This window comes from Glycine soja, chromosome 1, assembly GCF_004193775.1.
Source record: "Glycine soja cultivar W05 chromosome 1, ASM419377v2, whole genome shotgun sequence".
NCBI lineage: Eukaryota > Viridiplantae > Streptophyta > Magnoliopsida > Fabales > Fabaceae > Glycine > Glycine soja.
The window spans coordinates 49,804,125-49,816,174 of record NC_041002.1 but is presented as its reverse complement, the minus strand read 5'-3'; the positions used below and the strand labels follow the sequence as shown (position 1 = coordinate 49,816,174).

The following is a 12,050-nucleotide window of genomic DNA, read 5'->3' as shown; positions in this document are numbered from 1 at the left end:
TTTATCAAAGAAATTCAACAAGTGAAGAATAAGGATCCATAAATAAACACCATGCTCTGTTGGTCTACTATGATCATGAAATTAGGATTTTTGTTTTCCACTTTATTTAATGGGAATATCTTTATAAGTTCATTTCAATTCAAAAGTTTACCTACTCATTCCCCCCTCATAAGTGCCTTTGAGTTATTTGGCAGTTGGTCACTTATTTCCCCCATTAATTGGCAAACAAAGACATAAATTTCTGAAAAGTGGGGGCATTAGTTTTCCTAATTACTAAGTAAATCCTAGTTGCTATGACTAGGCCAAGCGTAATAACTCCAGGGCTTCACCCTTGTGCATCTTGTTGCTAATTCTGAGCTTCCTATAGTCTTCATAAATAAAAGGTTGATACAAACGGGGGTGATCATGGTCCACCAATTCTGCTGGGGCTTCAACATTCCTATTCCTGGGTGCTATCATAAATGTAGCAATTGAAAACCGTTTGGTCGCTTCCTTGCATTGTACACGGTGTGTCAAATTGCAAAACCTTCCATTGCTCCACACCTGCTTATGCATACATTTATTAATATTCCATTAGTACCACATATGCAATCATTTTTATAATTTATTTTAAATCTTGCTTACCAGTGTCCTAAAAACCCACAGTCTTGGTTCCTATGATAATTGTCTTTCATAAGAAACTGGGTTCGAGTTCAATACTATTGACATTGATTAAGAAATTTTAAAAAATATTTATCATAAAAATCATAATAAAATGTCAAAAATATCATAAGCACCATAATTTTAAATTTCTTAACAAGTGTCATGTAGACTTAAGGGGCAGAGTTAAGTGATTGCCATATACATACACGAGCAATGTCTCCAAGATTGACAAGGAGGGTCCCTGGGAAAGGAGGGATTGACACAAAAGAGCCAGAATTGTTCATCACTTGAAGACCTCCAACATTTTCATCATCTTGAAGAATGGTTAGGAAGCCTGAATCTGTGTGTATTTGAACACCAGAGGACCCTACCGCTTCTGGGGTGAAGTTATATTTGTTAATTCTGAATTGGCATGGCCAGTCCTCAAAATCAGCAACTACTACGCCTAGAGATTCAGCCATCTTTTGTCCTATTTTCACCGCCAAACCGTGAATGGCTTGGCCATATGCCTCCATTATTTGCCTGTTAAAATCAACCGTTCACACTTAAAAAAATATATTAATAAAAGGTACTATATCAAGTTGTCCGTTTGTGGAATCAAAACCATGGACGGCAAAAGGAATGAGGGATTCAGGTCTGTTACTTCCATTAAATACTGGGGCATATATATGTATTTTTCCATATCTTATTATACCAAAAACTAAGTTAAAATTAAGTATCTTTATACAACATTTTTAAATATATGTTTTTTTTTACAATAAGATAAGAAATAGAAAAAGTGTGATATAAAATAAGTGACATAATAGAAGGAAAGAATGTACAAAAAGTCATATTACAATCAATATTGTATAAAGGTTTAAATATATTTTTTTTCTTTAGTAATTTAATGTTTTTTTTTGTTTCTGTCCCTGAAAAAAATATTAGTTTTTGTAAGATGTATTTATTTTATTTTTTATTCTTAATACATTTTAAATAATGTTTTGAAGAGGAAAAAATATTGTTTAATGGATGAAAAACAAAAAAAAATACATTTTGCAATGGTTATAACGAAAAAAAATTGAAACAAAAAAACACGATGAAAAATATATTTAAATCTTATATAAATAATATTATACATCTTGATATAAAAATTGCAAGTTGATATTATAGTTTTATTTAAATCATAGGAAATAATTGTTAATTAAATCTAACAAGAACCAGTAAATAAATGCAGAAAAGGAGAAGTGTGAGGGAAACAAACCTCTGGTGAGGTGAGGCATCAAGTTGAGAGCAGAAATTGTGCATAGCTTGTGAGGAAGCCAAGTCATAGAGGCCCAAGGCCTCATAGAAAGGGTTGACTTTGCTTGGTGCCATGTAACCACTGCCAGCAATGAATTCTGTGTTGCGTTTCTTGATCTCCATAGGAAGATCAAGCAAAGCTTCAATGACTTTTTTCATGTCAGCCATGAGGGTTGCAGGAATAGAGTGGTTAATGATCCTGAAACAACCCCATCTTTCACATGCCTCTCTTAGCTTCTTGCATTCCCCTTCCTCACAATTAATCTTCTCCACATCAATCACTGGAATAGTCTCCTCCATAGTTCTACTTCTATCTCTATTGCTTGTTTTTTTTTTTTTTTTCCTGTGCATAGGCAAGGATATGATCAAGGGAAAAGGGATATGATAGAAGGAACAAAGATGCACTCCAACAACATATATATTATATACATGGCCATCTATTCACACCTTTCTCTAAATATTTTAGTTATTTTTTTTGTTGTTATTTCATTTATTATATTGAGCAATGTTAATATGTTATTTAAGAGGTTATTATTTTTGATAGATGGTTGATCTCTTTAAATATGTTAACAAGATTTGATTTTTTGATTGTGTGTATAAATTTTTTTTATTAAAAAAACAAAACTCATTTCCATGATTTTTCTGTCTCGAAAATTAATCCTATAACTTTAACCGGGATACTTGGTTAGCTTCCAGCAAAAAAACAAGAGGCCGTTGTTTTTTCTTTTTTCCTTGTAACTAATTTTGATTTGCTTTGCTTTGCCTGCCCTTAATTAAAGATCGGAGGACAATGACTTTGATCGTCCTGATAGCATCTTTCCTTTTTATTTTTATTTTTTGATCTCCTTTGAATTGAAAACATGCTTTTTTTATGGATATTAATATTGATTTGTTAATTTTTGTTATTGAATGATTTGATAACTTTTCTTTTTGTTTATTTTCTTTTTTATTTACCATCAAAACAATTTTATATCTTTGAATTGGATACATGATAATATAATTATTTTGGTTTCTAGCTAATCTAATTACTTTGATATGTATTGTGTCCTTTGATGAAAATAATTTACACAAGAGAATGTGAGCAATATAGTAAAAATTCTATTAATTATTACATGGTTCTAGTGGAATATGTAATTTTAATATAAAAAAATCAGGACTGTTATTTGTTGGGTTTGCGTGTAAATTATGAAGATGCGTAAGCAAATTCAATACATGACCCATCAATCGATCATTAGGAGGTGCAAAGAGGAAACTTTTCCGGTTTTACTCCGACAGAAAATTCAAAAGTAAACCCTTCTGTCTCCTGTATATTTATCCATCGCTTTCATTATTTAAATATGAAATTAACATATACTAATTTATAACAATATATAATATATAATATATAATAGAGAAAGGTTACATATTCTGATCTCTACTTTCTTTTAGATATATTTTTATTTCCTCAAGTGCACGTAATAACTAATTTAAGTTTCTGTATATCATAACTCAAGTTTTACCTATCCACGGCACATTATCGTATTCTATTTAACTTTTTCTTTTTTTATTTTAGTTTTATTTAAAAAAATAGAAAGAGAAACGGTGTATGTTTAACTCTCCTTTTCCTAGTTATTATAAAAATATAATATTTTAAATTTGACTCTTTTTTTTGTTCACGAGGAAAGGAAAAAAAAAACTAAAAAATAAACAAACCTAACTAGCTATCAAGTCTAGGCCTAGGAAAGCAAAAATCAAATTCGGTGGGTGTCCATTCCTATTCCAATCTTGCCTGGGGTGACTACGGGTAGAAATAGACGATTTAAGTTTTATTTATTAGGCTTGAGTTTCAGCTATATTAAAAATTAGTCTACAACCTGTCTATGTGCATGGATCACTTGATTAAGATAAAATTTCAAAGTTTGATATTCATATCAAAAGATATAATATGATCAGAATTATCCCGACTGTAATGCAAATTTGTCATTGATATGAAGCATCAAAGAAAGGTTAATTACCTATATATTATCATCTATAACTAATTAACTTGTTCAGACTAAGGTGTACGAGGATAGCAAGTATGGTTGCGTTGAAGATGCAAAAATTGACGCATTTGTAGCAGCCATGAAGCACACTATTTTGGTGCCCCTTGCTATTCGATTGGAATAAGGTAAGGTGCTGAAAAGAGAAGAGCGGTAGTGATATCTAACAATTGGACATGTCCAAATTCATAATAACCAAGAGATACCAAGGGATAAATGATCCTACACCTCCAAATTGAAAATAGCATTATTCTAATGCTGTAAAATAAATTACACGGAAGAATAAATTCTTAATTGACATGTGGAGTACATAGGAAATTCATTTTTTAATAATTCCATATTTCAAAGACAATAACATTCCTTATCAATTAAGAAAAACACTAAAATTACTCTAAATATGTGAAACACATAATTTGAAGAAAGAACAGGTATATTCATCAACCATGCATAATGCACTTGGCAATATCGGGTTGGAAAAAAGAAAAAGAAGAATTCCACAATTGGAACATCAAAATTTAACTTACCTCATTTAACTTGTCTTTGTTATTTTTGTCTTGAGTTACACATGATGATACGCTGCATATACACATAATAATAATAATAATAATAATAATAATAGAACCTGAAAGTTGTACAGCTATTAGCCATTAGAACATCGTTGGACGTACACTTTTTCAAGTCCTCTTGATCTATTGCCCCATTAGAATCTTCATCTAAAAGAAAAGCCATAAACACAACTATTAGTTATTATACTAAACAAAAATGTCAATAAGTCAATTTGAGTGGGCATGCAATGGTGACAAAAATATTGTGACAGAGATTTTCGTTGCACAGCTAAAGCCAGTGAATGTGCTCAATAGATAACAAACAGTTCTAACCACAGGAATAAGCAATATTTATCAATTTTAGTGTATACTAAAATCTAATTGAATTTCAATAAATATTTAAGTGTTTAAACATAGGATTAGCTGCAGTCTTCCATCACATGGGTACAATAAAAATGACTCCAAGTAGACATTTTTATGGTATATACTTTTAGGTCCATATATTTTATTTACAGCATTCAAAGGCTTTTTGCTGGAAAGTATCAAATAAAAATACCAATTTAGACGATAATAATAATAATAAAACAAAAAAAAAGCACTGGGTAGCATTACCCACACGTCCTTACCCCATAGCTGCAGTTCTGCAAATTCTCACAGTATCTAAACAGAACAAAGGAAATAGATAATAGATATTAAAATTCAGAAGAAAAAAAATAGTGGAAAGGGGAAATACCACATTTTTCTTCATTATTCATCGAATTGGAAAATCAAAGGGACGATATGAATTGATCTACCTAGAACACTAAAAGAATCGAACAATTGCCAAAAAAATATAAAAATGAAAACAAACATAAGGATGGTGTTCAAGAAAAGTGAGGATGAACGAACACTGTTGAAAAGCCATAAACACAGTTGTTAGCCATTAGAACACCATTGAACGTACACCATTAGAACACACTTGTTAGCCACAAAAATCAGATACCACAACAATAGGATTAGCTACCGTCTCTCATCACATGGGTACAATAAAAATGACATTTATGTCACACCCTTATGTTTTTGGAGTGAATGAGAGATAAGAAAGAAAATGATAGAAATTTATAAATGAGATCAATAATATGACAGAAAAGAAAAAGATATAAAATAAAATATAAAATTTACCACATGAAAAACAATGGTTGTGAAGTTGTTGTAACAATAGTTTATGGCAAACCGAAAAAATTATTGGCTGAGTCACGGACAATGTCGATTTCTTTAAGACGTTTCGTGGCACTGCCAAAAAATTGTGCAAGCAGACTATCAACCACGAGGTCCCCAGGATAAAACAGCCCAGATCACTGTATAAGATTCCCACTGCACTGAGGGAGCCTTTTCTAGAATTACACCCTCTTGTATGACTTCAAAAGTCACTCTAAAGTCACCCGAAAATATGACTTGAAAAATCACTCTAACAGCCAACCGAACAATATGATTTGAAAAGTCACTATTATAGCCAACCGAATAATATGACTTAAAAAGTCACTCTTATAGCCAACCGAAAAATATGACTTAAAAAGTCACTCTTAAAGCCAACCAAAATTTTAGAGCGACAAAAAGAAAGAGGGAGAAGTTTGTCGGAAATGCATCGGCTGAAATATGGGAGGGAGAAAGAAAAGTTGAGGAAATGCTTCTCAACTGGGGCAAGGAAAAATGAAGAAATGAGCTCTCTATATATAGGGAGTGAAACACTATTCAAGTGTTTATCCTGAGCGATGTGGGACTTGAAACCTTTTTTTTTCTTTTTTTTCCTTTCTTTTTTTCAAACTTTCATCCTTTGTTCTAACAGAAGTTTATTGGTAGCAGCCATAAGGACAAAGATGTGCTTCACTACAAAAACTACCAATCAACCAAATAAAGGTACGACATTAATTGTTAGTGTCTTCTTCTTTTGTCAAGATAAACCACAAATTGGCCTCTTTCATTCCTCCACTTCGAAAGTTGCACAAAATCATGCCTCAAATGCTATCAGAAAACTGCTCCCACACTAATTGCAGATCCTCAAAAAATCTAGTTGACATGATGTGATTGTTCCTACGTGGGTAATCATAATATTATCATTGTGAATTGCTTTAAGAGCAATGAAAAACCAAATAGCATGCTCCTAATTCATCGTTTCCACAAAAATCTTCTCTCCATTTTCAATCTTTTCTACCTTCTACAGGACTACCACTGAGAAAAAGAAAGAACAAAACCATGTACAGTGATCTAGGATCTTCAAGGAAAGGACCACTTTTATGTCCCCAAAATGAATCAAGCCAAGGCAACTAATAAAAGTGAAACAGTTATTATATATAATCAGTCTTTTTATCCTAAAACAATCACGTAGACAAAATATAATATTTTGTCATCAGTTAATAGGCGAAAAAGATAACAAATTTGAAACTTTGTCCATCAAGCGATCAACAATATGATACAGGTATGCTATTAAATTTCATGCAGAGATTAAAATTCGTATTCCAGAAACAGGTCAAATTTTCATGAGCTTGACATGCATTCGTGCCTATAATATTACCATTGATAAATGGCAATGGTGTTTATAGGGATGGATACAGAAAAAAGCAATTACCTGTACATGTAGATGTCCATATCGTGCCCAAGATTTTTGTTGCAGTAAAAACAAAAGCTCATGAAGGTCTCGGAGGGGTAGCTGATGTGAGGAGGAAGAATAATAATAATTAAACAAAAAAAAGCACTCGGTAGCGTAACCCACACATTCTTACCCCATAGCTACATTTATGCAAATTAGTCAGCGTATCTAAACAGAACAAAGGAAATATATAATAGATATTAACATTCAGAAGGAAAAGTATCAACTTTGATGACAATGATTAAACAAAATACCTCAAAAAGCAAATACCATAAAAATGGAGATACCATAAAAAAACCACTTGCTAAAGGAAATGAGTGAATTCTTGCTCTCCTGGAAATATCAGTCGGGTACCTAACCGAATGAATGGAATAGAAAGTGTTAAAAGAAAAGCAACAAAAATGTATGTCAGGACCAAATAAGGGATCGATATAGACACAACAGAAAGAAACCCACGGTAGAGTGCATACCTGTCTTGTAAGTTTAGGAACAGAAACATTACGTATCTATGTTTCATCATTTAAATAACCACTATATTAAGATGAATCTCATGGGATGATTTACAATTGCACATATAAAATATAAAAATAACATAAGTAGCCAAAGTCAAAGAAATTCACAATTGCACAACCCAAGACCCTCTCTGGACATGCAAATATCTTAATTGCACAAAGAAGGATTGTAATTAAATTTGTAAAAAAGGAGAATACTAACTAACCAATGGTATGCAATGGCTGGAAATGCAGAAGCAAGATATATGACAATAGCACGGATGCAATTGTAAAGAAGAAAATGAAGTCAAGAAATTTCAAAGGATAGGTGCTCCAAATTTTTTTTATATAATTACTCACTATAGGATGGGCAAGTAGCTCTCCGAAACTGTAGATGTTATCCCCAAGAAAAGCGTAAAGGGACAAATCAAATGCCAGATCCTAACAAAGCACAAAAAATATAGCATTAAATAATATCATATTTGCAGATAAGTATAAACTAACCATAGATGAGATAGACAATTATGATTCTATGAACTCTGTTTCAACCTCTCATTCAAGAAAAACAGTGTGCAACTGAATGAATTTATAAAACTCAGATTTAGTTTCCATTTTACCAAAAAGAAAAGTATCAATCTATCTCCAAACTTCTCCATATTTTAATTTTACCAAGGTTGACATAAAAACATTTGCAATGTCATCATGAAGCAGTCAAAATAAAATGGTTAGCCTTTTCTTAGATATATGAAGCATAGTTAGAAACATTACTTAGTCTTAGTTACCACCACGACAACTTTACTGAACAAAGTACAATTTAGATACATCTTTCTTTTAATTTCCTTATATAAACAATTCAGTCCCAAAGTCCAAGCTAAATAAAAAAGAACCTCAAATTTAGATGGGAGTTCAACTATTATGGGACTTGTGCTCCTGTGTCATATATATAAGTAACTCCATAGGAGCAGATTGTGATTTGTGAGGAAAAAATAACATTCTAGGACCTGCAGTTGGATGTATAGAAAACCACACTCATTATCTCCCAATGTAAATCAACAATTAGCCATAGGCACATGCTTTCAGAAGATATCACCAATTATTCATCATAATCCTTATCGATGACATCTTCATTCCCCCTCCCCTCTTCTAGATATTTTTTCCTTGAAGATGTGGTATTATCTTAATAACTTTTCTCTATTTTTAAATAATTTATAGGAATGGTAGGACCTTCTAAATCTCCTATTTGAGAGCAGCAACTTTACATACACGCCACATTTAATCACATTCTACAAATGCCATGTAAGTAAATATTCAATATACATTTTGTTCAAAGAAGTCAAATGCAATTTGTCTAATTAAGAAAGAAATGCCTTAACTGCAATAGTCATAACATCAAACAACTTCCAGGTCCCTTCTAGCAGCCATACATATAAATCATAGAATGAGTCAAAAGACACCATAATCAGAGTAAAGTATAAGTAAATAGCCATGATTTGAGACAACAAAAAAGGCACCAATTAGCAAAAATATTTAAGACAATTGACATACCAACTTGAATGAATCAGAGAAAGATTCGACTGTGTGTATGCCAAATAAATAATTTTTTATATAATTACTCATTATTGTATATGTCTGATTTAAAAAATAAAACATAAAAAAGGATATATAATAAGTTGGAAAGTTAATAAGATAAAAAATAAACACACTTGCTAAAGTTAAATCAACAACACATAATAATAATAATAATAATAATAATAATAAAATAAATAAATAAATTAAATACAAAAAGAGAAAGTAGGAAAAATTTTCTAATTTTCATTGCATTATCCACGTGATTTGTCTTCCGTGTGAATCTCAGCATTAAAGTTGGTATAGGAAACATCAATTATGGACTGAGGGACCACAATAATAAATGTTAGCAATCAAATACTTTTAATATATGTAGCTTTGTGAGTTTGGATGAAGCTCACATAGTCACTTTGATTATAACAAATTGTAATAGGCTAGGTGTGTGTTGTGGTGTTTGTCTTTGGTAAGCTCAGTCTTAAGAGGCATGTCAAAAGATGATTTTATTTTTCTTTGGTAATCTTACAAATCTATTAAAATGCTGGAATGAAAATATATCCCATGTGAAAAATAAATAATTTTAAAAGTGACACAAATTTAAAATTAAAATAAGAAATATGAAAATATACCCAAAAATATCATCTTGGCATTTGATCAAACACATAACCTGCAACCAATAAATGTCCCAATGAACATGATCAGAAAATACATAACTTGCAACCAATAAATGTCCTAATGAACATGATCAGAAAATGCATAATTGTGAGCACTAAAAATAATCCTACAGATAATGGGAAGAGACATATCAAAAGAGGATTTCATATATAAATTCATAGTGCTCGAATATCAGTGTTATTTAAAAAATAAACTATACATATATAAATATACAATTCTAAATACAAATCTATTAAAATGCTAGAATGAAAATATATCCCATGTGAAAAATAGATAATTTTTAAAGTGCCACAAATTTAAAATTAAAATAAGAAATAAGAAAACATACCCAAAAATATCATCTTGACATTTGATCAAACACATAACCTGCAACCAATAAATGTCCTAATGAACATGATCAGACAATGCATAACTATGAGTGTTAGCTCTTTGGCAAGTGTACCAAATCGCTCGTAGTAATAATCTCTCGGTAAGCCGAGTGTCGTATCATAGTAATAATCTCTCGGTAAGCCGAGTGTCGTACCACAGGGATTTTGTTGCACTTATGTGAAGTACTTTTCAGTTTGTAAATTATAAATTTAGTGTATAAAATTAAATGCAATTTAAATCTAGCAAGGGATAAGAAATTTAAAATAAAAGATAAAGAAAGATGATAGATAAGATAAAGAAAAAATAAGATTTAAAGATAAAATTAAAGGATAAAGAAAAAGGTAATTTAAATCTAAGCAGCTATTTCTAAACTAAAGGAAACTAAAGCAATAAATAAAGAATAAAGTCTATAAAATATTACTAAATCTAATAAGCCTAAATACCTACTCCTAAATGGGGGATAACTACTCCTAATAAAACCCAACAGTAAAATAAGGAATAACTACTTCTAAGAAACCCAACAATAAGGAATAATAATTTCTAAGAAAACCCAACAATATAATAAGAAACTTCAAACAATAAAATAGGGAATAAAATCTATATAATAAAATTGCTAAAACCTAACAAGTCTAATCAGCCTAGATATATGGATTCAAGAATTGTCTGTTATCAATACCAGTGAACTGATTCTGCCCCACATCTATCCATCTACTTTCCCCTGATGCCTCATGATGACAAGTCTACCTTAATTACCTATCTTCCAAATGCCCTTTGCGAAGACTCAATAACTAAGATGCATTAAGATTAAATTCCAGATGTTTGCTAAAGCATGGGCATCGGGTCAATGTTAACCCTATGATTTCTTTCTTTTATTGTTCTATTAAGCGTTACCCTCTCCCGAGTGGACTAACCCTTAAAACAGATTCACGCATTCATTCCTTACCCCTAATTAGGCTTTACTCTCTCCCGAGTGGACTAAAGACTAACAGAAAATAAAGACTGAGATGCAGAATAAATAAGAAAGAAAAGCAGATAAAAGAACCTGGAAGGAAAACCCTCTAATGATAGCCCAATAATTTCTTCCTTTTATTGTTCTATTAAGCGTTACCCTCTCCCGAGTGGACTAACCCTTAAAACAGATTCAAGTATTCATTCATTATCCCTAATTAGGCTTTACCCTCTCCCGAGTGGACTAAACCCTAACAGAAAATAAGGTCCGAAATATAGGATAAATAAGAAAGAACGATAAATAAAAGAACCTGGAAGGAAATTCTCTTTTTATTGATAACTCTTGAAATGTTCCATACATCATTGGCTTTTTAAGCCTGTTAGACCCTAGTTAGGGGTTTAGCCACTCATAGTCATGAGGGCTTTGCAATGAGAAGGGGGTGAAAGAAAGGTAATAAGAATATAAGAAAAGGGAAGGAAAAGGAGAGAACTGAGTGTCAGAAGTTTGAAAACTGAGCTCTGAGGAAGTGTGTTCATTTTCCTAGGTTGACCTTCTTATTTATAGGTGCAAACTTGGGCTTGGGCCTTCGTAATCTCGCTGAGCGCGAAGCTTTGTACTCAGCGCGTGTCGTGCAATTAGCGCCTTGCCTTCTTGCGCGCTGGCTGGACTTGGGCTTCTTCTAATTTTCTTCTTTTTTTTCTTTATTTATGCTCCTTTTTGCTTGTTGTACCTCCTTTTTCACATCTGCAATCAAAATTCGAAATTAATTAAATCTTTCCAAATTAAAGCATAAATAACTGCTAAATAATTAATTCTAAGTTAATTTTAAATCGATTTTCCACTATTAATTCACTATTATTTAGCAGTTATCAGTGAGCACTAAAAATAATCTTG

General features: G+C 31.6%; 1 protein-coding gene and 1 long non-coding RNA gene across 2 annotated transcripts; both read right to left on the bottom strand.

The window, feature by feature from the left end:
- Positions 1-68: 68 nt before the first annotated feature.
- LOC114418843 (2-oxoglutarate-dependent dioxygenase DAO-like) lies at positions 69-2,362 on the bottom strand. The gene is made up of 3 exons (XM_028384374.1): positions 1,883-2,362; positions 849-1,164; positions 69-543 (listed from the first exon to the last, which is right to left on the bottom strand). The coding sequence occupies exons 1-3, from the start codon at positions 2,269-2,271 to the stop codon at positions 298-300; spliced, it is 951 nt and encodes a 316-aa protein (XP_028240175.1). The 5' UTR covers positions 2,272-2,362; the 3' UTR covers positions 69-297.
- Positions 2,363-4,304: 1,942 nt separating this feature from the next.
- On the bottom strand, positions 4,305-6,032 carry LOC114405552. Its single transcript, XR_003665266.1, has 3 exons — positions 5,645-6,032; positions 5,110-5,143; positions 4,305-4,651 (listed from the first exon to the last, which is right to left on the bottom strand). It is a non-coding gene; the product is annotated as an uncharacterized LOC114405552 (long non-coding RNA).
- Positions 6,033-12,050: the final 6,018 nt, after the last annotated feature.

Excerpts from the sequence above, each read along its gene's own strand:
- LOC114418843 (XM_028384374.1), bottom strand. The coding sequence starts at position 2,271 with ATGCACAGGAAAAAAAAAAAAAAAACAAGCAATAGAGATAGAAGTAGA. Across the intron at positions 1,165-1,882 it reads GATGCCTCACCTCACCAGAG|GCAAATAATGGAGGCATATG; the intron begins GTTTGTTTCCCT and ends TGATTTTAACAG. Across the intron at positions 544-848 it reads ATCTTGGAGACATTGCTCGT|GTGTGGAGCAATGGAAGGTT; the intron begins GTATGTATATGG and ends ATGCATAAGCAG.